The 24,026-nt window shown below is 40.6% G+C and overlaps 9 protein-coding genes and 1 non-coding gene across 10 annotated transcripts; 6 read left to right on the plus strand and 4 right to left on the minus strand.

The window, feature by feature from the left end:
* Window positions 1–291: 291 nt before the first annotated feature.
* SPO77 (Spo77p) lies at window positions 292–1,758 on the plus strand (the record flags this gene model as incomplete). Its single annotated transcript, XM_018366894.1, has 1 exon — window positions 292–1,758. The coding sequence occupies one exon, from the start codon at window positions 292–294 to the stop codon at window positions 1,756–1,758; it is 1,467 nt and encodes a 488-aa protein (XP_018220733.1).
* Window positions 1,759–2,929: 1,171 nt separating this feature from the next.
* On the plus strand, window positions 2,930–8,563 carry FKS1 (1,3-beta-D-glucan synthase; the record flags this gene model as incomplete). The annotated part of the gene is made up of 1 exon (XM_018366895.1): window positions 2,930–8,563. The coding sequence occupies one exon, from the start codon at window positions 2,930–2,932 to the stop codon at window positions 8,561–8,563; it is 5,634 nt and encodes a 1,877-aa protein (XP_018220734.1).
* A 475-nt stretch (window positions 8,564–9,038) lies between these two features.
* GAS2 (1,3-beta-glucanosyltransferase) lies at window positions 9,039–10,706 on the plus strand (the record flags this gene model as incomplete). Its single annotated transcript, XM_018366896.1, has 1 exon — window positions 9,039–10,706. One exon carries the CDS (start codon window positions 9,039–9,041, stop codon window positions 10,704–10,706), a length of 1,668 nt encoding a protein of 555 aa, XP_018220735.1.
* A 612-nt stretch (window positions 10,707–11,318) lies between these two features.
* Window positions 11,319–11,390, plus strand: DI49_3845. Its single transcript has one exon. It is a non-coding gene; the product is annotated as a tRNA-Arg (tRNA).
* Window positions 11,391–13,399: 2,009 nt separating this feature from the next.
* On the plus strand, window positions 13,400–14,929 carry DI49_3846 (bifunctional fructose-2,6-bisphosphate 2-phosphatase/6-phosphofructo-2-kinase; the record flags this gene model as incomplete). Its single annotated transcript, XM_018366897.1, has 1 exon — window positions 13,400–14,929. The coding sequence occupies one exon, from the start codon at window positions 13,400–13,402 to the stop codon at window positions 14,927–14,929; it is 1,530 nt and encodes a 509-aa protein (XP_018220736.1).
* Window positions 14,930–15,166: 237 nt separating this feature from the next.
* Window positions 15,167–15,472, minus strand: CIS1 (Cis1p; the record flags this gene model as incomplete). Its single annotated transcript, XM_018366898.1, has 1 exon — window positions 15,167–15,472. One exon carries the CDS (start codon window positions 15,470–15,472, stop codon window positions 15,167–15,169), a length of 306 nt encoding a protein of 101 aa, XP_018220737.1.
* Window positions 15,473–16,772: 1,300 nt separating this feature from the next.
* Window positions 16,773–19,358, minus strand: KAP95 (karyopherin beta; the record flags this gene model as incomplete). The annotated part of the gene is made up of 1 exon (XM_018366899.1): window positions 16,773–19,358. One exon carries the CDS (start codon window positions 19,356–19,358, stop codon window positions 16,773–16,775), a length of 2,586 nt encoding a protein of 861 aa, XP_018220738.1.
* A 535-nt stretch (window positions 19,359–19,893) lies between these two features.
* On the minus strand, window positions 19,894–20,796 carry DIC1 (Dic1p; the record flags this gene model as incomplete). Its single annotated transcript, XM_018366900.1, has 1 exon — window positions 19,894–20,796. One exon carries the CDS (start codon window positions 20,794–20,796, stop codon window positions 19,894–19,896), a length of 903 nt encoding a protein of 300 aa, XP_018220739.1.
* An 891-nt stretch (window positions 20,797–21,687) lies between these two features.
* ORM2 (sphingolipid homeostasis protein ORM2) lies at window positions 21,688–22,341 on the plus strand (the record flags this gene model as incomplete). Its single annotated transcript, XM_018366901.1, has 1 exon — window positions 21,688–22,341. The coding sequence occupies one exon, from the start codon at window positions 21,688–21,690 to the stop codon at window positions 22,339–22,341; it is 654 nt and encodes a 217-aa protein (XP_018220740.1).
* Window positions 22,342–22,421: 80 nt separating this feature from the next.
* Window positions 22,422–23,297, minus strand: NIT3 (putative hydrolase; the record flags this gene model as incomplete). The annotated part of the gene is made up of 1 exon (XM_018366902.1): window positions 22,422–23,297. The coding sequence occupies one exon, from the start codon at window positions 23,295–23,297 to the stop codon at window positions 22,422–22,424; it is 876 nt and encodes a 291-aa protein (XP_018220741.1).
* Between the last annotated feature and the right edge of the window lie 729 nt (window positions 23,298–24,026).

The following is a 24,026-nucleotide window of genomic DNA, read 5'->3' on the forward strand; positions in this document are numbered from 1 at the left end:
AAAATCACGTAAATTTTTACTTGGATTTTAGTACTGCCATCGCAGATGCCTGATTTATTAGTTTTTTCCACAAAATCGTCTGAAAAGTTTTCCAGAGGCCGGATTCCAGAAGTGTCACAAAATCAAAGGGCTGTAAAAAGACAGGAAAAACGAAAAAGAAGAAATTACTCATGTGAAGAGGGTTGGGCCAAAAGTTGTCACCGTTTGAATACTTCTCTTATGATTATCAGGTGTTCCAGAGTATATTTTGGTTGAGCACAAAAAACTAATTGAGGTTGAAGATTGAAACATATGTTCCATAAAAAAGTTAACCCAAACTATAATTTGAAAAGGAATTTCTTTCTTCCGCTGGAGCATGATTGCAGTTCAAGAGGTAGCCGAGTTCCAAGGGAAGATCCTAGTCCAGAGGCAAGTTCGAGCTTTTTCCCACTACACGACACATTGTTTACATCAGAGGATAGTTCAATGACCCCAAAAAGTAACTTGGTTCATTACGTTGGTATAGGAACAGTTGAAAATCGCAACTTTGCACACACAGCTCAAACAGATTTCCCCAAAAAAGAAGGAACTTGGATCAGCATCCAACGAGATGGTAATTCTAACTCAAACCGAACCACCGACAGCAGGGATGAAAACGATGAAAGCAAAAAATCGTATTGTAAAGAGTACTTGCACCACTCAAAAAAGTTCAGCTCTTCTAAAAAAAAAAACAACCTGGAATCTATCCGTTTAAGTAAAACAAGTTTTACACTTAATCTTGAAGACGAAGATGTAATAGAATGCGACTTTAATGATAAAGTGCCTTGTTGTATTGATTTACTTTCTGGCGCTACTCTGGAAAAAAGTTCTTTAACGCTGAATGAACTAAATATAAAACTGTTTGATACACTCCATCGGTTCCGAGTAAGTAAAGATAATCCTGAAGAAAAATTAGTAGAAATGATTCTTCCAAATTGTGTGACGCTATTAGACATATTCGATGAGTCGGAACTTTCGTCTAGTTGTTGTGACGATATTTTTGAAAGCTCCACGTTCCTCAATACAATCGAACACATAGTGCATGATATTTGGGTGGAGACTCTAACAGAAAACCTAACTCTATTTCCAACATTCAATAGCTATTTAGAATTGTACAAGGACAGGTATATGATTTGCAAAGTAAAAGATCGGCGCACCTCCACAAATATAGTAGAGATACTAGAAAGTTTTAAGCATTTTCCCACTTCTGTCCTGGAAACTTTCAGGCTTGGAATCAAATCAACAGGAAAAGACCTGTGGCACACAGAGAGCGCCATTATGAACTACATTATTTTCAACAGGACATTCTGTACTATAATTTTAGAAATCCGAAAATGCTTCATCTTGATCATCAGATTTATGCACTCTGCCGATCTTTTGAGGATTTTTTCGAATCAAGTGTTTTTATCATTCATTGACGTTCTAGTAAAAATCGTATTCGAATGCCAGATCCCGCAGTTGTTTCTGGGAATCAACGAAGTTGTTGAACTGTGGCTACAAGGCGACGAGACAGGACGCGAACAACTCTTGCGTGCATGGTGCGACGCAATTGTCGGTAGTACAAATGCAGTTGAGTCAAGAGACACCCCGAATTTAGAATCGGAGTCGTTCACGTCAAGCACAGATGAAGGCGAAGACAGCCTCAAATTTAACAAGTGGGATGTAATAGAACCGTTCATCGACAATATCAGGGCCGCCTGTTCCCGGCAGCAGCTACAATCCGCCAAGTTACAGCAATAACAATACGTACATATACGTACGTACATATACGTACGCACATACACACTACAAATACATCCATGCAGACCCCACCAAGCTCTTAATGATGTCCTCTACGCAACCTGGCAGTGCTTTGACTAATATAACACACATCGTTCCGTACGAAGACCGAACCGTGTATCAAACGAACAGCAAAAACAAGGAAAAAACGAAATCATGGGGCTCACCACCAGGTCGCAGCACACCTTTCGTCTCGTGCAGATTGGCCACAGCAAACATTGGACGTAGCGGTTTTTAGCGAGCCAAGAACCGTTCGGGCACAGCTCGAGGTTACACTGTCACTGCCTCAAGGGGGATGATGCAGAAAGAGAAATCTTCTTCTTGCCTACGGCAGCACAGTGTCTTATCGATCGCACTTACTCAACACGACCAAAAAGAAAAAAAAGTAAAAAAACAGAAACGGAAAAGAAGAAACTAGTACGACAGCCCGTAGGAAGCGCCATTTTTTTTTTCTATATCGGGCATTGTGTGCCACCCGCCCTGCCGCTAACGCGTTTCATAACTCCAATTAGGCTGCAATTCACGCCCTCGGGGCCTCTTGACGCGTTCTCGCTCTGCGGTGCCTGGCCGCCTTTACCACTTTGGTTACTATTTTAGGAAGTGGCTTTATCTCCGTGGACCGTGGCTTTTCGCGTTTGAGATAGACGGGAAGAATTTCTTTTTTTTTGTTTCTTCATATGGTTCGGTATTTTACGCGCACGAATCTAAAAAAAGAAAAACTCATAAGCTAGTCTCGAAAATTTTCATCGATCTATCCGTTCCTTTTTCTTCCAGTTTTCCAAATCAAAAAATTCTTGTTCCTTTCTTTCTCTTGGTTTATATTAAAAGATATTTTAGTTCTATTCTTGATCTTCAGTTTACCTTTCAAAACGGGCAGAACACCACAGACGTTTTAACCGACTATAACGTTCTCCATTCTCACACATTAGCTTTCACTTAGCACTCAGGAACTAACGCAAATCCTAAGTTCCATTTTAAGAGATTAGTCGAATTTTTGTGGTTTCAGAATAGAAAGACAATACTGTCACTCGACTGGTATTTAGAGGAATATTAAACTCGTCTACGTTCGCTCTAAGAGAAAGAAAAAAAAAGTAAATCCAAAAAGTAAGCTCTTTCTCACATCGATCAGACAATGAACGCTGATCAACATCCTTACCAGGATCAAACGGTATACCCTCAGGAGCAAGGTGAAGGCCAAGGTCAAGGTCAAGAGCAGGACTACGACCAGTATGGCCAGCCTTTGTATCCTCAACAAACTGATGGTTACTACGACCCAGCTATGGCCGCCGGTAACGAAGCTGATATGTACGGTCAACAGCCACCAAACGACTCTTATGACCAAGAATACACAAACGGCGAATACTATGGCCAACCGCCAAACATGGCTGCGCAAGACGGTGAAAACTTCTCCGATTTCAGCAGTTACGGCCCCCCTGGCACCCCTGGCTATGACAGCTATGGTGGCCAGTACACCCCTTCTCAAATGAGTTACGGAGAACCTAACTCGTCTGGTACTTCCACCCCCGTCTATGGTAACTACGATCCAAACGCTATTGCTATGGCTTTACCGAATGAACCTTATCCTGCTTGGACTGCGGACTCTCAATCTCCCGTCTCTATCGAGCAAATAGAAGATATCTTCATCGATTTGACAAATAGACTAGGGTTCCAAAGAGACTCCATGAGAAATGTCTTCGACCACTTTATGGTTCTTTTGGATTCGAGGTCTTCGAGAATGTCACCAGATCAAGCTTTGCTATCCCTACATGCCGATTATATCGGTGGTGATACTGCCAATTACAAAAAATGGTATTTCGCTGCTCAATTAGATTTGGATGACGATATCGGTTTCAGAAATATGAGTCTTGGTAAGCTATCAAGAAAGGCAAGAAAGGCTAAGAAGAAGAATAAGAAGGCCATGGAAGAGGCGGACCCAGAAGATGCTGAAGAAACCTTAAATAAAATCGAAGGTGACAACTCTTTAGAAGCCGCTGATTTCAGATGGAAAGCAAAAATGAACCAGTTGTCCCCACTGGAAAGAGTTCGCCAAATCGCCCTATACCTATTGTGTTGGGGTGAAGCTAATCAAGTCAGGTTCACAGCAGAATGTTTGTGTTTTATTTACAAGTGTGCTGCTGATTATTTGGATTCTCCTCTCTGCCAACAACGTCAAGAACCCATGCCAGAAGGTGATTTCTTGAACAGAGTCATAACACCGCTATATCAATTCATCAGAAATCAAGTTTACGAAGTTGTTGATGGTCGTTTTGTCAAACGTGAAAGAGACCACAACGAAGTCATTGGGTACGATGACTTAAATCAATTGTTTTGGTACCCAGAAGGTATTGCTAAGATCGTTTTTGAAGATGGAACCAAGTTGATTGAGTTACCAGTCGAAGAACGTTATTTAAGATTAGGCGATGTTGTCTGGGGCGATGTCTTTTTTAAGACTTATAAGGAAACCCGTACCTGGTTACATTTGATCACTAATTTCAACCGTATTTGGGTCATGCATATTTCCATCTATTGGATGTACTGTGCTTATAATGCACCAACCTTCTACACTCACAACTATCAACAACTGGTCAACAATCAACCTTTGGCAGCTTATAGATGGGCCACCGCGGCATTAGGTGGTACTGTAGCATGCATAATTCAGATCATTGCTACTATATGTGAATGGTCATTCGTTCCAAGAAAATGGGCTGGTGCTCAACATCTATCTCGTAGGTTCTGGTTCTTATGCGTCATTCTTGCTATCAATCTAGGTCCGCTTATATTCGTTTTCGCTTACGATAAAGACACCGTTAACTCCACTGCTGCACGTGTTGTAGCTGCCGTTACATTTTTCATTGCCGTTGCTACTATCATTTTCTTTTCCATTATGCCGTTGGGTGGGTTGTTTACATCCTATATGAAGAAATCTACTAGACGTTATGTCGCATCTCAAACTTTTACTGCTGCTTTTGCTCCTTTGCATGGCTTAGACAGATGGATGTCTTATCTAGTCTGGGTCACTGTTTTTGCCGCCAAATATTCAGAATCATATTTCTTTTTGATTTTATCATTGAGAGATCCAATGAGAATTTTGTCTACCACTTCAATGAGATGTACAGGTGAACATTGGTGGGGTGACAAGATATGTAAAATCCAACCAAAGATTGTGCTAGGTTTGATGATTGCCACAGATTTCATCCTTTTCTTCTTGGATACCTACTTATGGTATATCATTGTCAATACTGTTTTCTCTGTCGGTAAATCTTTCTATTTAGGTATTTCTATCTTAACACCATGGAGAAATATCTTTACGAGATTACCAAAGAGAATTTACTCTAAAATTTTGGCTACCAGCGATATGGAAATTAAGTACAAACCAAAAGTTTTAATTTCTCAAGTTTGGAATGCTGTCATTATTTCCATGTACAGAGAACACTTGTTGGCAATTGATCATGTACAAAAGTTATTGTATCATCAAGTTCCATCCGAAATTGAAGGTAAAAGAACTTTGAGAGCTCCAACTTTCTTTGTTTCTCAAGATGACAACAATTTTGAAACCGAATTTTTCCCCAGAGATTCAGAAGCTGAACGTCGTATTTCATTTTTCGCTCAGTCTCTGTCTACACCAATTCCCGAACCACTACCAGTTGACAACATGCCAACTTTTACTGTGTTAACTCCTCATTACGCCGAAAGAATATTATTGTCTTTGAGAGAAATTATTCGTGAAGATGATCAATTCTCCAGAGTCACTCTGTTGGAATACCTAAAACAGTTACATCCCGTTGAATGGGAGTGTTTTGTCAAGGATACCAAGATTTTGGCTGAGGAAACTGCTGCATATGAAGGAAATGAAGATGATCCCGAAAAAGATGACGCTTTGAAATCCCAAATCGATGATTTGCCCTTTTACTGTATTGGTTTCAAATCTGCTGCACCAGAATATACTTTGCGTACCAGAATTTGGGCTTCTTTGAGATCCCAAACTTTGTACCGTACCGTTTCCGGTTTCATGAATTACTCTAGAGCCATCAAATTGTTATACCGTGTTGAAAATCCTGAAATTGTTCAAATGTTTGGTGGAAACGCTGAAGGTTTGGAAAGAGAATTGGAAAAAATGGCCAGAAGAAAGTTCAAGTTTTTGGTTTCTATGCAAAGATTGGCTAAGTTCAAACCTCACGAATTAGAAAATGCTGAATTTTTGTTGAGAGCTTACCCAGATTTGCAAATTGCTTACTTGGACGAAGAACCTCCATTGAATGAAGGTGAAGAACCAAGAATTTACTCTTCTCTAATCGATGGTCACTGTGAAATTTTAGACAATGGTCGCAGACGTCCTAAGTACAGAGTTCAATTATCTGGTAACCCAATTCTTGGTGACGGTAAGTCTGATAACCAAAATCATGCTTTAATTTTCTACAGAGGTGAATATCTTCAATTAATTGATTCTAACCAAGACAACTATTTGGAGGAATGTTTGAAGATCAGATCCGTTTTGGCTGAATTTGAAGAGTTGAATGTCGAACAAGTTAACCCATACGCCCCTGGTTTGAAGTATCAAGACCAATCAAACAATCATCCTGTTGCTATCGTAGGTGCAAGAGAATACATTTTCTCTGAAAACTCTGGTGTCTTGGGTGATGTTGCTGCTGGTAAAGAACAGACTTTTGGTACATTATTTGCTCGTACTTTATCTCAAATTGGTGGTAAATTGCATTATGGTCATCCTGATTTCATCAATGCTACATTCATGACTACAAGAGGTGGTGTTTCTAAAGCACAAAAAGGTTTACATTTGAATGAAGATATTTATGCTGGTATGAATGCTTTGCTTCGTGGTGGTCGTATTAAGCATTGTGAATATTATCAATGTGGTAAAGGTAGAGATTTGGGTTTCGGTACTATTTTGAATTTCACCACAAAGATTGGTGCCGGTATGGGTGAACAAATGTTATCTCGTGAATACTACTACTTGGGTACTCAATTACCTGTTGATCGTTTCTTAACATTCTATTATGCGCATCCAGGTTTCCATTTGAAYAACTTGTTYATTCAATTRTCSTTACARATGTTTATGCTAACWTTGGTGAAYCTRCATGCTTTAGCCCATGAATCCATYCTGTGTATCTATAATAGAAACRCACCAMTYASAGATGTTTTGTATCCAATCGGATGTTATAACTTTCATCCTGCAATTGATTGGGTGAGACGTTATACATTATCTATTTTCATTGTTTTCTGGATTGCCTTTGTCCCCATTGTCGTCCAAGAACTGATCGAACGTGGTCTATGGAAAGCCACTCAAAGATTTTTCTGCCATATATTATCATTGTCTCCTATGTTCGAAGTGTTTGCCGGTCAAATCTATTCCTCTGCATTACTAAGCGATTTGGCAATTGGTGGTGCGCGTTATATTTCAACTGGTCGTGGTTTCGCTACTTCTCGTATACCTTTTTCAATCCTGTATTCAAGATTTGCAGGATCTGCTATCTACATGGGTGCAAGATCGATTTTAATGTTACTGTTCGGTACTGTTGCACATTGGCAAGCTCCATTGTTATGGTTCTGGGCATCTCTATCCTCCTTAATTTTCGCGCCTTTCGTTTTCAACCCACATCAATTCTCATGGGAAGATTTCTTCTTAGATTATAGAGATTACATCAGATGGCTATCAAGAGGTAATAATAAGTACCATAGAAACTCATGGATTGGTTACGTAAGAATGTCTAGAGCACGTATCACTGGGTTCAAGCGTAAAACAACTGGTGATGAATCTGAAAAGGCCGCTGGTGATGCCAATAGAGCTCACAGATCAAACTTGATCTCTTCTGAAATTGTGCCATGTGCCATTTACGCTGCCGGTTGTTTTATAGCCTTTACATTCATCAATGCTCAGACTGGTGTGAAGAACGGTAAGGATGATACGGTGAACTCTGTTCTACGTATTATTATCTGTACATTGGCTCCTATTGCTATTGATCTAGGTGTTTTATTCTTCTGTATGGGTATGTCTTGTTGCTCTGGTCCCTTATTCGGCATGTGCTGTAAGAAAACAGGTTCTGTCATGGCAGGTATTGCGCACGGTATTGCTGTTATTGTCCATATTGTCTTTTTCATTGTTATGTGGGTTCTAGAGGGTTTCAACTTTAGCAGAATGTTGATTGGTGTTGTTACCTGCATCCAATGTCAAAGACTAATCTTCCACTGTATGACAGCATTATTATTGACTCGTGAGTTCAAGAATGATCATGCTAATACGGCTTTCTGGACTGGTAAATGGTATGGTAAAGGTTTAGGTTACATGGCTTGGACTCAACCAACTAGAGAATTAACTGCCAAAGTCATCGAATTATCTGAATTTGCAGCCGATTTTGTGTTGGGACATGCAATCTTAATTTGCCAATTACCATTTATTATTATCCCAGGTATTGACAAGTACCATTCTATTATGCTATTTTGGTTAAAGCCTTCTCGCCAAATTCGTCCACCAATTTATTCTTTGAAACAAACACGCTTGCGTAAACGCATGGTCAAGAAGTACTGCAGTTTGTACTTCTTAGTATTGCTCATTTTTGCAGGGTGCATTGTTGGCCCTGCTGTGGCTTCGTCTAACGTTAAAAACCTTGGTTCCGGTTTGAAGGGCACTTTCCATAACTTAGTTCAACCAAGACATCAAGACAATAATGATACGGGACACCAGATGTCAACATATAAAAGTCACTATTACACAAGTGCGCCTCATCTGAAGACCTGGTCAACTATTAAATGATCGCAATAACATTCAGTATGAAATACTTGAATTTCTGTTTTATATTTACCGATATTCCTGTTTGGAAGCAAATAAGCTAGAAATCCTCAAAAGATTATCTGAATATTATCCGATGTTTTAGTTGAACTGTTATATTTTTTATTTACTTTGGAAGGGTCTTGTAATATAGTTTTTTTATTGTAAATATATAGACATATTTATATATTAGGGGTTTGTCTTCGTCCAAATAAATGATTATTATTAACACTGTTAAATTATTTTTTTGGCCGCGCTTTAAACATTTAGGTGACAAAAAAGTCTTTTCGGCGCCAGTAAAAATGCAAAGAAAACATTTGTGTCACTTGGTCAATAAAGGAAAATGTGACTACAAAAGACTGTTCCTAAAAATGAAAAGTGGTAAGCATTAAAAAATTTTAATTAAACCACGTTTGTCATTACTTCTCTAATTAGAAAACGGCCAAAATATTACAATAGAATGAGGCAGGAACAAAGATTGTGTATAGCCATTCAATTGTTTGTTTGTTTTTTTATACATTTTACTTTCTGTTCCTCAAGTCACAATTATGGAAATACTCCGGAGATTAAGATAGTTGGAAGCAAGTTTTTCAGCTCACTGGATGGAGCACAGTTTTTTATTAAAGGCATCGCATATCAACCACAGAGAAGTGAAGAGGAGCTTGCAAATGCAAATGGCGCTTTTGAGACAAAATATATCGACGCCTTGGCAGATCCAGAGCTATGCTTGAGGGATATACCATATCTTAAAAGATTAGGAGTAAACACGTTGCGTATTTACGCAATTGACCCAACAAAGTCGCACGAAAAATGTATGGAAGCACTGTCTGTCGAAGGAATGTATGTTCTATTAGACCTTTCAGAACCAGATATTTCAATAAATAGAGAAGAACCGGCTTGGGATGTTAACATCTTTGAAAGATATAAATCTGTAATTGACGCAATGTCTTCTTTTCCAAATCTGCTTGGCTTTTTTGCGGGAAATGAGGTGACCAACGATCATACAAATACGTTTGCTTCACCATTTGTAAAGGCTGCAATTAGAGATGCCAAAGAGTACATATCGAGGTCCGACTATAGAAATATTCCGGTCGGCTATTCTACCAATGATGATGCTGTAACCAGAGAAAACCTTGCCAATTACTTTGTTTGCGGAGAGGTCAAAGCTGATTTCTACGGAATAAATATGTATGAATGGTGCGGGTATTCTACATATGGGACTAGTGGATATAGGGAAAGGACAAAAGAATTTGAAGGTTACCCAATCCCTGTATTTTTCTCTGAATTCGGCTGCAATATCATAAGACCGAGACCATTTACTGAAGTCAGTGCTCTATATGGTAACAAAATGTCCTCAGTTTGGTCGGGAGGTCTTGCATATATGTATTTTGAAGAAGAAAATGAATACGGCGTTGTCAAAATTAATGACAAAAATGAAGTGGATATTCTTCCTGACTTCAAAAATCTTGAGAAAGAGTTCAAAAAAGCCGATCCAAAAGGCACCACAGAGGAACGGTATTCAATTGCTTTGAAAAATCAGCAGGCACGGAATGATACTGAATGCCCAAGTATCACCGGGAGAGTTTGGGAAGCAAACGAAAAATTACCTGCAACACCGGATAGATCTAAGTGCGCCTGTTTGGATACGGTTTTGCCATGTGCCGTGGTTCCTTTTGGTTCTGAGTCTGAAAAATACGAGAACTATTTTGACTACTTATGTTCGAAAGTTGATTGTTCTGATATTCAGGCAAATGGTAAAACAGGTATATACGGTATGTTCTCTGATTGTTCCGTAGAGCAGAAAATGTCTTTACAGCTAAGCAAACTGTACTACAAAGTAGGCGCGAAAGATCAACGCTGCCCCCTCAATGATAGAAACGTGTACTTTAATTTAGAAAGCTTGGAACATCTCTCAAATGATTCAGTGTGCAATGATATTCTCAATTCTATAGTGAACAGTACGTGTTCCAATGGCGATTGCTCAATCTCAAACCCAGCACGAAATAAAGAAAATTTAAAGGCGAAGCATCCCCCAAAGAATGATATAAATGGCAGTACCGTTGCATTTAAAACCTCAGGGTTTATAATACTTTTGATTTCTATGGTGACTGCTGGAGTTGTTTTCTGAAGAGCATAATTTAGCCCTAAAGAAGAGCCACGATATATATTTTGGAGACAAGTTGTGTGATAACTAATAGTACAGGAAGTACAAATAATTAGGAATGGGCAAATCGTTTTAAAAATTTACAATATTGACCTTTGAAGTTGAATTATAAATTTTCGGATTCCATGTTATAATAATACGTATATAGATTTTACTATATATTCTCCTCATGGATTCAGGAATCCACAAAAAGGAATCAGTAATTTTGCATAATATTATAAATGATTCTGTTCCTCTTTTTATATGTTGTCATTCATTGATCCTATTACAATATCAATCCTTGCGCTTCAGCTTCCATTAATTTCGACGACACTTTRAATCTTRACTTACTGGTCTTGTAATTTATGTCATCTTTTAACACCGTATATAATAGTAATAGATGGACGATAGTTGAATCTTGTCCCAACAACTCTAACAAGCTGGCTCTATTATTTTTATTAAATTTAAGAAGGCTTTATATTGTGAAGCTGGAATTTTAGTCCAAACCAGTTGTATGCTAATGAAATTAGATTTAAAGTTGACGAAAGCTATTGCATTATATGATGTTTGCAATTTCTATCATTGATAATTTACTATGCTCCTCTAGTGCAATGGTTAGCATGCATTCTTCCGGTGGCTGTGATCCGGGTTCGAGTCCCGGGAGGAGCTTTTAAATATTTTTTTGGCAATATTCTCCGAAAATGAGATGTACTGTTAACTGGGTGTAAGGAAACGTTAGTTGTAGAGGTAGATCAAGAAAGCAAAATTTTGTTTTTATAGATACAACTTCCACCAATCACTATACCAAGGCAAGAGCTGCTCTTCAGCCTCATCTTTTTATGTTAAATAGTACAAGAAGTTACACTTTTTGTAGTCAGTGATTAGGCACTGACTAGTAAGTATGGGTCTATAAAGACTTTCACGATAGATCACAATACCTATATCTATCAGGATACCGAAAATGGCTTGATGGGAACAGCCACTGCTATAAAACGGTAAACCGTACTGGTGTGTTTATTAATGCCTCGGCTCGTGTTAGTCCAGCTTGCTATAGAATGCCTGTTACGCAGCTTTAGTGGAGTTTCCCGTGAAGCCAGTTTCATGCCCGCGCATAACTCTTGTTTAACATCCGTACATATTATTCTTCTGCTTTAGCTCGGCGAGATGTATGGGTTATTTGCATGTTAAAAAAATGCATTTTTCTGTAGCTGCCCTTTGCTCATCGGGGCTTTTAGTATGAGGGAGTTGGCCACTGCCGGAGACTCAGCCTAACACTGCGCTGTAACAGGAGGCACTAGCTGGGCAGAGGTACCAGACATTCTCGTCTGTGAACGCCTGTTGGCGGTGGATTGTAGAAGGCGATATACTACTAAGGTGACTATAATAGCAAGTGGACAATTTTACGGTAGATTTATAACAATATTATAATACCCAACCAAAAATTATCCAAATGGCTAAACAATCATTAGGTATGTATCCAGATGCTAAATCTGTATATCAAATTGAACTAGAGTTAAGAATTAAGGTATAAATCATCAAAACAAGATTGAAAAAGATCAGTACCACTGAAATTCAGACTAAAAGAGGAAATATTCAGATGCAGAGTCTACAGTGAGTGAAGTTGCCCGTTAGGAGTGGGCGAACATAACTATAAGAGAAAACTGGCAGAGTGCTGATCTCCAATACCAATAATTTCCTGGTTTATGAGTAGACAACACCGTGTATTACACAGTGCAATGATCTAAGCGAACCATACATGGGTAAAGTCTTCCGAGTTTTTCAATATGGGGTCCAAAAGAAAACTTCAATCTGCGTTAAATACGTAAGAGTGTTGTACGAATTTTGAAAATCGCCTGCCGCTAATTCTAACTGCTAGAAAAGAAACAAAATTATTCCAGCCACCACAATACTAACAGCATAATTATTATTTATTTAGACGTTTCCTCCGACAGAAGAAAGTCAAGAAAGGCTTATTTCACTGCCCCATCCTCCGAACGTCGTGTTTTATTATCCGCTCCATTATCCAAGGAATTGAGAGCTCAATACGGTATTAAAGCTTTGCCAATCAGAAGAGATGATGAAGTCTTAGTCGTTCGTGGTTCCAAGAAGGGTCAAGAAGGTAAGATCTCCTCTGTTTACAGATTGAAGTTCGCTGTTCAAGTTGACAAGGTTACCAAGGAAAAGGTCAACGGTGCTTCCGTTCCAATTAACTTGCACCCATCTAAGCTTGTTATCACTAAACTACACTTGGACAAGGACAGAAAGGCTTTGATCCAAAGAAAGGGTGGTAAGTTGGAGTAAATATATAATCCCTAAAAACTTTCTCTAAACTTATTGCACTTTTTTTACACAAACCATTTAATAATCATATGTAAAACGTATAAAATAGTATCCATTCGACTATACTGTAAATTCTTTATATATATAGCATGTGACCTATCATCCGAACCTCTCTGATCTTACAGGTTTGAATGCTTTTTTTTTCGGAGTGAAATATATCCGGCTTATTCTAGAAACCGGGGTTAAGGGGGGTGGAAATAATGACAAGCAAGAACCGGAATAGAAGCTTTAACACAAAAGCGGTTTACTCCACTTGGATCTTTACACAACTTCATCAGACCCCCACTTCCACAAGAACAGAAATTCGAGCTTTATTTATAAGTTGAGAATTAGCAAGAATGTCGAATGTGCTCTCTGATGACGAGGAGCTCCTCAATGGGCTAGGAAGTGAGATTATAAAGCCTTTTAAACAAGGTAATCATATGGCAAGAACCGTCAAAAGGTGGGTAAGTAACAAACCTTCTACCACAACAGGATCTGTAAACATCAACGTTGATGGGGTGCATGGGCCAGTAAATACGGAAAGTTATATATCCCCTGGACAACTTTACTCCACGGACTCAGGTAATCTATTTCACGCTGGAAGAATTCTCGTCGTCCTCGTTGGCCTTCCCGCAACATCTAAGACATTGTTATCTGTGGCGATTACGAGGTATACTAGATGGTTAGGAGTCAGGACTAAATCATTTCATTTCTCAGAGTATAAAAAATCCGCCAAAGATGTACCTTCTGATTATTTCTGCGTAGTTCCAAAGTCAAAAGAGGGGGTAGAATTTAATGAAAAACTTCGCAGGCGGATGTTAGACGACATACTTTTATTTTTTAATGGCACTTCTGGTCAACTGGCCATTTATGATGCCTTGAATATTCGTAAGATTGATAGAAAGAATTTAGAAGCAACCTTCTGTGAAATTGGTGTTAAAGTGCTTTTCATAGAATCAATCGTATCTGATCAAGAAATCATGAATAGGAATATAGCGCTCGTATTGCAGTCGAGCGATTATAGAGACCTTTCAACGGACGATGCTGTTGACGAATATATGAGGCGTTTAGCACTCAATGAACCATACTACGAGATGATGACGCACGACGAAGAATTATCGTACATTAAATATATTAATCTGGGAAAGCAGATAATCGTCAAAGACAATATACATGGCTATCTGGTTAACAAAATCGTTTTCTTTTTAATGAATTTGAGACAGAAGAAGGGATGTGTGTATTTTGCACGCTGTGGAACTAGCGATAAAGATAACTACATGCATGATGAAGAACTAAACGATGAAGGAATCCATTATTCAAAAGTGCTCAAAAGTTTTGTGCTCAAAAGAATTGAACAGAAGAGACTGGCAAAGCGAAACTCAGAATCTTTAGTTGAAGTAATGGATGGAAACTTTGATAAAGATTTGAAGACATCCTTGATAGTTTGGACAGGTCCGAGAAAAAGAACCCACGACACTGGCCTTTTTTTTTCAAAAGAAGGTATTAAGGTTCAGCAACGATCTGAACTGAGACAGTTGAACCCAGGGAGTATCGCCGATCTCACTGATGACCAAATAATGAAGAAATATCCTTCGGAATATGCAGAATCATTGAAAGACCCATATCATTTCCGATTCCCCAGAGCAGAGTCTTACCACGACTTAGCTGTTCGTATGGAACCATTGTTATTAGAAATGGAGCATACAAGCAAGGATATCCTCATTATTGCTCATGAGTCAACGTTGAGAGTTTTATATGGCTATTTAATGGCTTGTACTTGCGTTGAACTACCAAACTTGGACTTCACAAGAGATAAATTGGTTGAAATTTCATTTAGCCCCTTTTGCAATACGGTGGAACTATTGGACATCCCTTTAACAGATTAAAATAATGAACTTGCATCGTTGATGTGTATTATATATACTCAAAATAGTTTTTTTACGTTTAAGAAGAATTGATGAACAATGAAACTAGAATAAAAAATTTATTATTATGAATATTAGTATGTAAATTCAGTTCACATTTTCTATAGACCGTTTTTCTAAACATTGATGTTTAGCGTCCGGCGATGTTTGAATTTAAGTCAAAGGAAGTAATCATGACTTGATATGCAGACGCAATTTTTAGAAAAAGCTTTCATTCGAAGAGTTTTCTTCGCTTATAGTCTCCAATGTTACTTTGGTGCTTTTTTTTGTTTTATTCTTGGCCTTCAAACCACTTCCCGTAAGCAGTTCCTTCATTTCTGTCTCATGCGCAGCTTTGAGAAGATCATATCTGGTAATTCTATCTGGCTTGCTGCTAACATATCGACCCGAACCCACACCGTTGATATATTTCCATGGGCATGCCATCCAACCCGTAAATGTGGTCGTTGAATTCATTGCATTTTTCGAAACTAGAGCGATAGAGCCGTTGCCAACTGATTGCATTTTGGAGTATATAAATTAGACTGCGTTACACTCGAGTGTTTGTACTTCCAGTCTCATGAGTCTTATTAGATTTGATTGTAATAAGAGCTAAACGTGTAATGAACAGATAGGTAAAGAAAATGTGAAGATCAAGGGCTGGTTGCACCAACCTTTATATGATATTTTTACGCTTGAATACATTATGTAAGTCTGTGGTGACTAAGTATCACAAAGAACTATAAGGAAAAAGATAAAATAGATTACTTAATATCGATGAACAAAGCCTACCGCGGAAATGGAAACTCTTAGTAAGGCAAGTTAAAAGGTGGCACTGCCTTAAATTCACAGCCAGTTGATAGGGACCGCAAACAAGTCCCGTGGATATAAGCGGAGATCATTAGTTACGCTGAGCGCATGCGCAAGCACGGCTGATACTTCTGTAATTTTCGAGGAAGCTAAATGATAGGGTGCCATATTAGTAACGTACAATTTCTTGGTATTTGTGGCAATTATCATTTATGAGGTAAGCATTTGCACCAGCTATTTTCTATAAGGGATATTCTACGCATCCACCCCATTTTAATCTGGCTATGTTTTGTTTTACTCTAGAATACTATCCATTTCCCTATGTGGATATGTGGGACGAGAAGCCGGCGGGTTATGCACAAGATACATAGTCTTTAGTTACGTAAATTTCTATAATCAAAGCTCCCTGAAACAGGAAGCTACTAAACTGCATTCAAAGCAGTGGAAAGTCTTTATCAAAGGTATCTATAGGATGAATATTAAGGGTTATGAGCACTATGATACGAATATTAAGATTGAAGGGGAAAGGAACAACAGGATAAAATAAAATAGAAAAACGGTAGAAAAGAACAATCTAAAGAAGAAGATAAAAATAGAGGGAGAGAGATGTGAGAGAGAAAAAAAGATGAGAAGAAGTAGAATGTAGAAGTATTATTGATATTATAATATAATAATAAAAGAGAAAATAATAGAGGAGAAGGAGGAGGAGGAGAAGGAGGAGGAGGAAGGCGAGGAGGAGGAAATAAAAATTAAGATGTACATTAAAAAAAGGAGGAAATTCTAAAAAGTGTAATTGAAATTAGAAAAGAATGCAGGTATTTTGTTTTTCCCTTCCAAATGAGTAAGGGAACAAAATCATAAAAGTAAAATAACAAATTAATTATGATCTAAGAGATGGGAGTTGATAAACCATGTGGTGTATTAATGCGTTGATAACTGCAGCCAGTATTGGAAGATGGAGGCGGAAAATAACCCAAAGTAAAGAAGGACATTCAATTTGTGAATTCTATTGTGACTATAAAGACAATTGACGTTTTTGTTGCTCTCTGGCCCATCTTGCAGTGTCTTTTGTAGATTGACTAAACAACTGGCTACTTCTTGTTCTTTTGATGTAATCAATAACCCAGTCTTGTCCATAAAACTGTTTGATTGAACCGTCTGGGAACATAGCAGCTATATCACCTATCATCCCAACTGCAGCTCTTGAGGTGGTATCCTCGCTATATAACTGAGGATCTTCTGCGACTTGGGCAATGAATTGGAAGATGGTACCGACGTATGGGAATAAAGCCTCCGGCTTATCATGGAGACCTGCGACTATACCTACATAAGCATCTAGCACTGCTTCTAGTACTTTTATTTGGTTGTCCAAAGCTTCTAATGTACCGTTTTCAGGCTTGGTATTCTGTGCAGCAACGCATAATGCCATGATATCATTCAAGTATGGGATGAAATCAGCACCTATATTGGAAGCGATATCACCAAAGACACTCAAGACGGCTGGTTTCAGTTCTCTTCTAGCATTTGGATTGGAAATCATTTGAGCCAAGACGTTCATCATTGCATCTGAATACGTTCTAAAGTCCTCTTCTAATGAGTTTGAGATATCCGCAATAAAACCCACAGCAGTAATTGACACAGGCGAGTCCACTTGGTTTAATGCCTTTAATAAATAGGGAGAAAATGTTTCTAAGTATTTTTCAAATCCCCTACCCAAAGAAGCAGCTAAAGCTGAAATAGCATAAAACACATCGTCTTCAATGAATGCAGAGTCTTTCTTTTCCAATAACTTAAAAAACAGACCCATGAGCATGTCAGCAACAGGTTCAACACTGCTTGGGCTCTTTCTGATGACGGCAGCTAGAACAGTCAAAACGTTGGATTGTAATTCTTGTAAACTTTGCGCGTCTTCTAATGATATTTGAGTTTCGTCAATGCTCATTGTTTGTCCCAGTTTGTCCATGACAAAGGTGGAAATGGAAGCAGATGTTTCAGCTACAGTGTCAGTGGCGTATTCTACCATCGTGGTTAAAGCGGAAAAAGCAGAGGCACGAGCATTGAACTCGTTGTCTGCTCTATTGGCTGCACTGATTAAGCCGGCCACGAGAGCAGGATAGAAGTTGTATATTGGAGATGGAACGGCTTCTGCTAATTGCTCCACCAAATTGATGATGGTCCAAGAACAGTTTGTGGCCACTTTAGGATGATCTTGTAGACCAATCAAACAAGCCTGAACAACACCTGGTAGATGTTGTTGAGGGTCAATGGATTCGGCGACGGAATCGGCAATTCTACCGATACACCAACCCGTAGTTTCTTTGACTTGTAAGGATTGATCGTTCATCAAGTTTAAGATGGATGGTAAAGCTTGATGGACGTAATAAGTTCTTTGAACTTTGTCAGGACCATCCATGATGGAACCAAAAGCCATTACGGCAGCCTCACGATGTCTCCAGTTATCAGCGGTAATGTTTTGTTCGACAAATTCCAACACAGGTTCCAAGATGTGGTTACCACAATTTTGAGCGAATAGTTGTAAGCACGCACCCGCAGACATGGAAACGTTCCAGTCATCATCTTCTGGGTCTTCATTTTGTCTCGTTAAAAGATTCAAGAGGTTTGGAACAACATCTTTGATGGACGACAAGGCGAAGTTATAACTTTGTAGGGGAGATTGAGGGAATTGGGCCAGTTCGTAAGCAATATCGATTTCTTCTTCACAAATAGTGGACCAGAACTCCACAGTCATGGAAGCTACTTTATCGTTTGGAGACTTCATGGTGGCTATGGTTAGGGCATATAGGGCTTGTTCCATATAAGGTTTCATGAACGTATAGTATAATGACATGATTTTACACAGACAACCAAAGGCGGCGGCTTGAACTTCTATGTCTTCAGCTTGAGTGGCCTCGCAGACGACTTGCATGAGGTAGTTTCTTTCACCTTCACGTTCCATATTGTTCTTGATGAAAATCAAAGAATCTGCAAGAGCATTCAAAGCTGTCAGTCTAACTGATTTGGAAGTTTCTGTGGACTGGGCACCTTGGACTATAGCAATTAAGATATTGTTTGATGAAGAAACCAAGGCTTGGCTCTGAGGGTCTGCGCTTTCACATATATAACCTAGAGCCAGTAAGGAAGCTCTCTTAACATTTTCTGATTGTTCAGCGCCCGTATTGTCGACCATGATTTTCATCAAATCTGGCCATGCGCCATGGGGCAACTCGATGTCTGCTATAGCAGCGATCAATTGAGCTGCAGCGTTTGCTATACGGGGTTCTATGGAGACCAACGCAGTGAGGGCGTTGGCTTTAATTTGAGCCTTGGCATCAGGGCTGACTTGCGCGATCCAACGCTGGGCAAATTGCTGAGTCTTGATGGAATCTTTGGAAACCAGTTCGTTCTTCAGAGTTAACGCCGCTAAAATACGACCTTCTAACTTTGTATTTTCATCGATAAGTACTTGCGAGGAAAGCCCAGCAAACTGTAAGAAGTTTTCATTGGACAGTTTCTTTAATTGAGTTTCACTGGTCAACCGGACGTTTTGGTCGGGACTCAAAATACTGTTTTCTAATAGTTGAGCAAATTCAGTAGTGGACATTTTTGCTCCTTGTGTGATATTATGGATAACTCTTAAATCGGTTTTTTCTACCCCTAAAAAGCTTGCAAATATAAAGATGAAAAGGACAGGTGACTCTCCTATATTATGTTCCTTTGCTGCTCACTGCTGTCTCTTCTTTTATTTTAGAAAATAGAAAAGTACGTGGAGGGAGTCTATGTTTATTTGTCTCTTCTCAGTTATTTTTGATTTTTTTTTGATTTTTTTTTCCTTGGTTCTTTCTTTCAAGTTTTTCCTTATGGCCTTTCTCAGCAAAATTCGAAATTTTTCTTTTCCGTCAAGAAAGCGCCGCTCGTCCAACATGATATGGAGCAGCGACATAAGAGATAATCATCCCACAAGCTGGGGAATGTTGGTTTATGTGCGTGTGGTCGCATAACACAAGGCCAAGAAGTGGCGTCATGAATATTTGTATGTGACGATACGGGCCTCCGGCTCCGGGAAGTTATGCCGCTATACATACTTATCTACTGTGCGCAACTACTTTTTTATTTTATGTACTCGTGGATATGTGTGTCTACTTATCTTCTATTTCCTTTGGCATGCCCACCTTGTGTTTTTTCAATTGCTCAATGGCAAAGAAAATCAACACCGTGAAGGGACCCAGTCTTGTGAAACTGGGCAGCCAGCCCCTGAACATGAAAGAGGGGCCCTCCTTGCGGATGGCATCGGCCAGGATCTTCAAAGCCGGTTGATGGTCCCCGCTGCCGTTCATGATACGGGTCTTCATAACGTCTGCCGGCGAACACACCGTGGTGGCTACCAGCCCAGCCAACAGCGACGCGGTCAGGTGTGTGTAGTTCTTGGATTCGTCGAAATCGAGCTTCGTGACCAGATAGTTCTTGAACACGTCATACGTAACGACCTGACTCGCAGTCATCAAGATACCTCTGACTATATTGGGCTTCCACCCAGTGAACAACGTCTTGAGCCCGCCTTCATGGCGGTATATCCTGTAAACACCGTCTATAGCGTTCTTGTAGTTCCTCCTTTTGGCGGGCTCCAAGGCAGAGTCATTTTGCATCCTGATGTTCACGACGTCTGCAAAGTTCCCCAAAAGCCCACCGATGGCGCCGCTGAACATTGAGCAGGGCAGTAGATACGCCATGTTGGTCACCTGGTCCTGCGGAATTACATTTTCCTTCAACATGTCGTAAGCACCGAACCGCACCGTGGTGTATGTGCACTGACGCAGCACAGCAGCGCTCAGTCCTGAGTATAGTCCCAGCACACCCTCGTGTGCCAGAATGCTCTCCAGCATCTTGAACAGAGTAGGCTTGGGCAAGGGAGCCGCCTGCAGCCTGACTTTTGACAGGTCCAGCGGATGCGTCACCATAGTTGCGAAGATTCCCGCCGCACCCCCATACCACCACGGATACTTGATGTTCTTACCAGCTGAGTCTTTTGCGTTCGTCGACATCCCGATGTTGAGATATGATGGTTTTCCTAAGCCCGCTCCGGATATTACTACTTTACAAGCAAGAGAAACGTACCTCTACACACAAACATGTATATATATATATATATATATATATATATACCCCAAGCCCGCGGCCCGATTACTACCTGCCCCACCTCCTGCAGCGATCTCGCTGGCCAAAGACCAAGCCTTGCAGCCCTTTTATACCAAGATAGATACGAGAACCACAGCGAAGAGGGCCCTTTCCTTGGCACAACGATGCGACGCGACGCTATCTCAGACCGCTCTCACTATCGCAATTGAGCTCCAACAACAGCAGCGGACGCGCTGTTCTGCGAAAGAGGTCACGCATTTTGCTGGCAAGCGAGATTAAATTTAGGGCCGCCGGCGGAACAGCGCCGCCAAGCACAAGCCAGGGCCCACTTCATCTGGCTTGTGAAAGGCATGGAAGCGTTGTGCAATTCGCCAATAGCTAGTATATAGTGGGACACTTTCTTGCTGAACAGACCACCTGGCCTTGCTCAACGAGATTGTGTGTCTTGTCGCCACGTCGTTCTGACCCCTCTGGTGAAGAAAGCCCGTAATCGTGGCTTTGGAAGGCAGCAGGCAGCTGACAGCGAGCGAGCGAGCGAGCGGCGAGAATAGATCCCGACCAAGGGCTACGATGGCATGAAACACAACCGTGAGGAACACAAGGAATACGAGCGAACAGGGTGTTCGCTCTCCCGTCGCGCTGGTTGCAAACGCACACACACACTCTGACACACTCTGACACATACTTATATATAGATGGGTAGATACGTATATATATAACATACATATTAGATAGTAGTTCTTGTCTGGGGTTCGTCTGCGCTTGGAAGACTAGCATACCACCACACAACATACACCATGGATCGTCATCTAAATGAACCGTTGACCGTCGATGAGCCATCGCTCACCCCGAACGTGTCGTCCAACCTCAAACCATTCCCCTCTCAGAGCAGTAAAATGTCCACTCCCGTGACCGACCACAGGAGAAGACGCTCCTCCAGTGTGATATCGCATGTGGAGCCGGAGACGTTTGAAGACGAAAACGACCAGCAGATGCTGCCCAACATGAACGCGACGTGGGTCGACCAGCGCGGGGCCTGGTTGATTCATATCGTCGTTATTGTGCTGTTGAGACTCTTTTACTCCTTGTTCCCCGGGTCCACGCCCAAATGGACGTGGACGTTCACCAACATGACCTACATCATTGGGTTCTACGTCATGTTCCACCTCGTCAAAGGTACACCCTTTGAATTCAACGGTGGGGCGTACGATAACCTGACTATGTGGGAACAGATCAACAACGAGACCTTGTACACGCCCACCAGGAAGTTTTTGTTGATCGTGCCCATCGTACTGTTCTTGATCAGCAACCAGTACTACCGTAACGACATCACGTTGTTCCTCTCCAACTTGCTCGTCACCGTCTTTGTCGGTGTCGTGCCCAAGCTGGGAATCACTCACAGACTAAGAATCTCCATCCCAGGTATCACGGGACGTGCCCAAATTAGTTAAAGAGTTCTGTCTATACGCATATACATATTTACATATTTACATCTACATAACCACACCGCACATCCTTTTCTATATTCCCCCTAATGCGCATTTACATCAGAGTACACATCAAATCTTCTTTGCTTGGTCAAGGGCACGGCTTGTCTAAACGCCGCAATGACTTCTGGGTCCAACTCAGCATAGATAATCTCTTCACCTTCGCCCGCTTCAGATACGATATTGCCCTTGGGGTCCACCACGATGGAGTGGCCATACGCATGGTACGAGCTCTGCATATTCCTTGCCGGGGAACATAGCATTACGTATATTTGGTTGTCTACCGCCCGGCTTCTTGCCAGTAAATGCCAATGCAATGGACCCGTGACCGTGTTGAACGCGCTCGGATAGACCATAGCAAAGGCCCCTTTACGTGCACTCAGCATGGCCAGTTCCGGGAACCTCATGTCATAACATATACCCACGCCGAACTTGCCATACTTCGTGTCAATCGTGGTGGACTTCTCCCCAGGGCTCAGGGTCTCACTTTCATGGAACGATATGCCGTTGGGAATGTCCACATCGAAAAGGTGCACTTTCCGATGTTGGCCGATCAGCTCTCCATCTTCGTTGAATATTATCGATGTATTGTAGATTTTGTCTGTCTTTGGATCCAATTCTGGAATCGTTCCTCCAACTAAGACAATTTTGAACTTACTCGCCAAGTTCGATAAGAACTTAACCGATGTCGAAGGTTCACTGGCACTAATAATCTCAGAATACTTTCTGAATTGGTCAGTGGAGTATGGAGAGTTGAAGCATTCGGGCAACACGACGAGCTTTGTATCTGGCTGTTCCTTCATGGCCCTTTCAATAAACGTTGCCGCTCTTTGAAGGTTGGCCATCTTATCAGGGCTAGAGCCTGCCAATTGGACCAAGGCGACTTTGATTTTTTGCGAAAGAATCTTAGTGGCACTCATGTTCTCAGGCTTGTTCACCTTCTTGCTAGCTTATTGACGACATTACTGCAAGACTAAGTCCGATTAACCAAAGATTAAATAACATGATTGAAATCATCAACACCTTTTTCGTATCCGATGACGTGCCTATGCATTGATAAGGTCCGCATAAGCCTCAGATAAGAATACAGAACAAAACTGAGCCTGCAAGACCGCTTTTCTGTGCCACATGCGTGATGAATACAGTGGTGCCCCGACCCGTTCATTCCCTTGGATGCAAAGTCTACGCTTTTACCAAATTTTCCACGCGTATGCGTGTACGGTAATGGCCGTCTCTCTGCTAATGACAATAAACGGCACGTCTACTAGTGTACATAATTCATGGCCGCCCAAGATCTATGTTTCTACCCACGTTTGCTGAGCTTTTGGGCTAGCGAGTAGTTGTCACTTTAAGGTTTTATTAAAAGGAGCCTTTACGGGCAGTTACCCGCGCTATTTCGCACGGCTCAATAAATTAGAGGTGGATTTTGTCATATTCTCCTGGCTTAATGAGTTGTGACCTGAAAATTCTTAGGGACCCGCTTGCAGATGCCTTTGTCCCTTCTTTAATGGCACTTTAAGGAGTTCACTTGCTTTTTCTCAAGTCTAATCATCGTTTGGAGGGCAGGACCAAAACAATACTGCATTCTTATTTACCTAATCATAGTCTACATTATTACGTACCCTAAACAAACAATAAAGAAACAGCCT

Source organism: Saccharomyces eubayanus, chromosome XII (assembly GCF_001298625.1).
Source record: "Saccharomyces eubayanus strain FM1318 chromosome XII, whole genome shotgun sequence".
NCBI lineage: Eukaryota > Fungi > Ascomycota > Saccharomycetes > Saccharomycetales > Saccharomycetaceae > Saccharomyces > Saccharomyces eubayanus.